At 44.5% G+C, this 3,636-nt stretch overlaps 1 protein-coding gene across 1 annotated transcript in view; it reads right to left on the reverse strand.

The window, feature by feature from the left end:
- Nucleotides 1–3,636, reverse strand: part of FCHSD2 (FCH and double SH3 domains 2) — a 195,824-nt gene that overhangs the window by 2,196 nt on the left and 189,992 nt on the right. Inside the window, exons 16-18 of the mRNA XM_009634579.2 lie at nucleotides 3,094–3,314; nucleotides 1,978–2,107; nucleotides 1,750–1,832 (exon numbers count right to left, since the gene is read on the reverse strand). Coding sequence (XP_009632874.1) covers nucleotides 1,750–1,832; nucleotides 1,978–2,107; nucleotides 3,094–3,314 — 434 coding nt within the window. The remainder of the gene's footprint in view (nucleotides 1–1,749; nucleotides 1,833–1,977; nucleotides 2,108–3,093; nucleotides 3,315–3,636) is intronic.

A 3,636-nucleotide genomic window follows, 5' to 3' on the forward strand; every position in this document is an offset into this window, starting at 1 on the left:
GGGGGGGGGTGGCGGGGGTGGGGGAGCCGTTGGGCTGGGGGAGCTTCAAGGGCCTTGCCAAACCAAACGATTCTATGATTCTATAAATAACCTCTCTATACTGCCTGTACCCATGGAGAATCCGGTACGTAAACCTGGGATGGACTTTGGACTTTACATCAAAAGCTGACATCTGATGACGCCCTTGCCTGGAACTTATGTGACTGGGAACTCGAAGAATGCCTTGTTGCATCTAAGCAGCTTACTTGTATTTAATCAATCACTGACCTGAACGATATACACCTGAAATCTGATGCTATTTTTACACTCTGCGACATCAATGAAGTTATTAATGCTCCTGACAGAGATTACCTTAAGTGCTAACAGCATTTCATGCAGGGTTTTTATCACATGATTTCAGAATACACCAGAGTGACTTGCTATGGAAAACATGAATTGTGGAGCAATACCACAACAAACTTCACACTCTTCTCAAACCAGGCACATTTAAACTGCAAGACTCAGAGAAATCCTCTTCATGGGGGCAGGACACTGTAGCAGTATCTTGAAAAGACAGCTGGTTGCAAGGAACTCATGAGTAAATATAAGTCTACAAAATGGGAAAGCTGAATCGGTGTCTTTTTAAGATAACCTGAAACCTCTCTGGTCAACACTTAAATACTTAACAACGCAGTACCATCTCCGCCTTGCGTGTCTGAATGAATAAGGCTAACTCACTGACCACTGGAATATTCAGAATATAATTTCTGAATATCCCAAAATGCTCTTGTTCTGCAACCTCATGCATTGAGAATGCCAGGAAAATAGAAATGTTACGTCTTGGTATGATTCAGTTTAAGACTTTGAAAACCCCAAAACTTGATTTGCAAGTTAATCGTAGGAGATGGATTTTGCAAGTTGGAAGTGATTCAATTCTTCCTTTCTTTTTCTGGCAAAATCTCTCCTTCTGGGCAGCAAAGACATGAAAAGAAATATAGATCTTACCGTTAAGAATTTTTAATCCAAACCCCTCAAATCGAGGGATAAATTTAAGACTAACTGCAGTGGAGTCCCAAGGACTGCCCATTATGTCAAACTGCTGGCAAGCAGAGTCGCCTGCCGGCACGCTGCGTGGCTGGAGAAGAAGCAATGGCACAAATCATACCATCAAGCTGTTCCGGCATGTAACCGCCGCCTCTTTTTTAGTTCTGGTTAGGGGTTATTACATGTGGCAAGGCCAGAAATAACCTCCCAGTGCCTGAAAAGGCAGGGTGAGTTATCGACTCACATCTATTTTACCATCGTTATCGACGTAATTTCCTCCCAGGTTAGATTTCATGATTCCCGTGCCTCACGCAGAGCCGTGCCGGTATTGCATCCGCGAAGGCAGATAGAGAAGGGTGGGTTAGCCGAAACCTCGGGGACAGCTAAGATTCAAGGTCATCTTTAGAGACAGCGACTTACTGTTTAAACAAGCGTGGCTTTGTTTTGTTCTCGTGTTCACTTCATCTCAAATAGCTCTCATGTTCGACAGCTTTTTGACACGTCTACGGTGTTCTCAAAGGGGAGCGAGCAGACCTGTCCTCGCGGTATTCACCCGCGATGCCGCATTTTTCCACATAGCGATTGGATTTGCAGAACACAAGAGAGCCAAATCATCAGGTGCTCTATCACCACCCTGCTTTGAATGTACCTGTACCTGATCTACCTAGACCTGGCCTTAGAACTTTGTAGCATCGATAAAAACAACAGGATTTGCGTTCAACTTACAGGTCGCAGTTTGCCATATGAATTTTCCGGAGGAATCCGCGGAGGCTGTGAGAATCCAGGGGACTCTGAACTGAAGCTGTTTTCTGAAAAGACGAAGCAGCAACCCGTCACAAACCAACCACTCAGGACTGCTGAGTTAACTTGACATTGCAAAACCCACCTTCCCCCTGCAATCTACGCTAAGCATTGAGCTGAAATGTTTCTTTTTGTTAGGAAAAGATTTCTTACCGTTAGTTGAGGGCGATCTAGGGAAGTACTGAGACCCTCTTTTATCCGGACTGTGGTAGGGACTAGTGGGAGGCTGGTCATACAGCGGCAGCGGTGGAAGGGCGTTATTGGGCTTCGGGGTCGGGGATACCTGTGTTAAAAAGAGAGAGGGGCTGCAGAAAGCCTTAACCCCTGAGGAGTTTGCACATACGTGCCGAGGCGCGGTTAAGTCTTCGGACACATTGGGATGGTAGGAACTTTCATCTGGAGAAAAGCTGGCTGTCCAAAGAGCTGCCGGGTACGTTTGGGAAGGAAAGCCAAGATATCAAACAGGGATTATACATATATTTTCTTTAAAATGATAGGTTGCCACTGAGCAGAAATTTTCATCCTCTCCCAGGTAATTCAGACGAGACTTTTTGAAGGTTATTTGAAAAAAGGCGTTTGGCCAAGTGCGCCTCTCCAGATCTATTCACCCAAGAGCGTTAAGATCACAAGTTCTACCCCCACTCAGATGCGTATGTATCATTGAAATGTTAAGTTCTCAGGGTCTTCTCAAATCAAAGAATAAAAATACCAGAGAAATTACTTTGTAGGGAACATGGAAGTCCAGTTTCTAGCGCCACAATCACACATGAGAATGTGCCTGATCTTCTAATACGTGAGAGGGACTACAGGGCTGTATTGAAATGAGGACATTTTTGCGGCAATTACTGTAATACCGTCTTCGGCAGTATCCTGCCCTTCAAAAACTGAGAGGATACAGAACAGATTTAAGTATGAAAACATTAAATTAGGGCTGAGAGAGCCTGTAATTCTCTTTTTGCCAGGTTCTGTTTGATGTCTGAGTCTACGCCATAAATTAATTACAGGAAGTAGGCCGTGAATTTTCTCCTTTGGTTCATTTCCTTTTCTACCCAAGTACTTTCCTTTATTCACAAATCTGTTGCATTTGCCAAAATATATCAGTTGATAATTATTAGGCTGGGTAAGAAACTAAAAGGTTTTTTTGCTTCTTAAATTGGCTCTGACTTTTTTTTTTTCCCCTAGAGAAGCAGCAGATCTTTGCAGCCTTGCAAAATTGCCCTAACAAACCAATATCATACGTGCAAGGTAGCACCACGACTCTTTACGTACCTGAATATCTCCAATCCACTGAGTCTCTCCATTTTCTGAGGCTGTAAGCTCTTCAACTAATACTGATGGGAACACCCCAACGCGTCCGTTGAATTCTCCTTCCCAAAAGCCATCATCATCTTGATTTTCCTTGTTCAAGATGCGGATGATGGCTCCTTCCGGAAAGGAGAGCTCATCATCTGTCTGGCCCTCGTAATCATAAAGTGCTTTTACAAAACAGACTGAAGAATGGAAGAGGAGAAAAAAACAAGAAGTGTAATTGGCATGAGATGAAAAAACATAGCAAGTACTATACCTGCTTTTATGGCTGGACTCAATGACCTCAAAGGTCTTTTCCAGCCTAAATGATTCTGTAATTGCTGAGTCAAATTATTTTCGTATTTTCGCAGATGACACCAAATTGGGCGGGAGTGTGGACCTGCTGGGGGGGAGGAGGGCTCTGCAGAGGGACCTGACCAGGCTGGATCCATGGGCCCAGCCCAGTTGGGTGAGGGTCAACAAGGCCAAGGGCTGGGTCCTGCCCTGGGGTCACCACAACCCCAC

Source organism: Egretta garzetta, unplaced genomic scaffold (genome assembly GCF_000687185.1).
Source record: "Egretta garzetta isolate BGI_Z169 unplaced genomic scaffold, ASM68718v1 scaffold232, whole genome shotgun sequence".
NCBI lineage: Eukaryota > Metazoa > Chordata > Aves > Pelecaniformes > Ardeidae > Egretta > Egretta garzetta.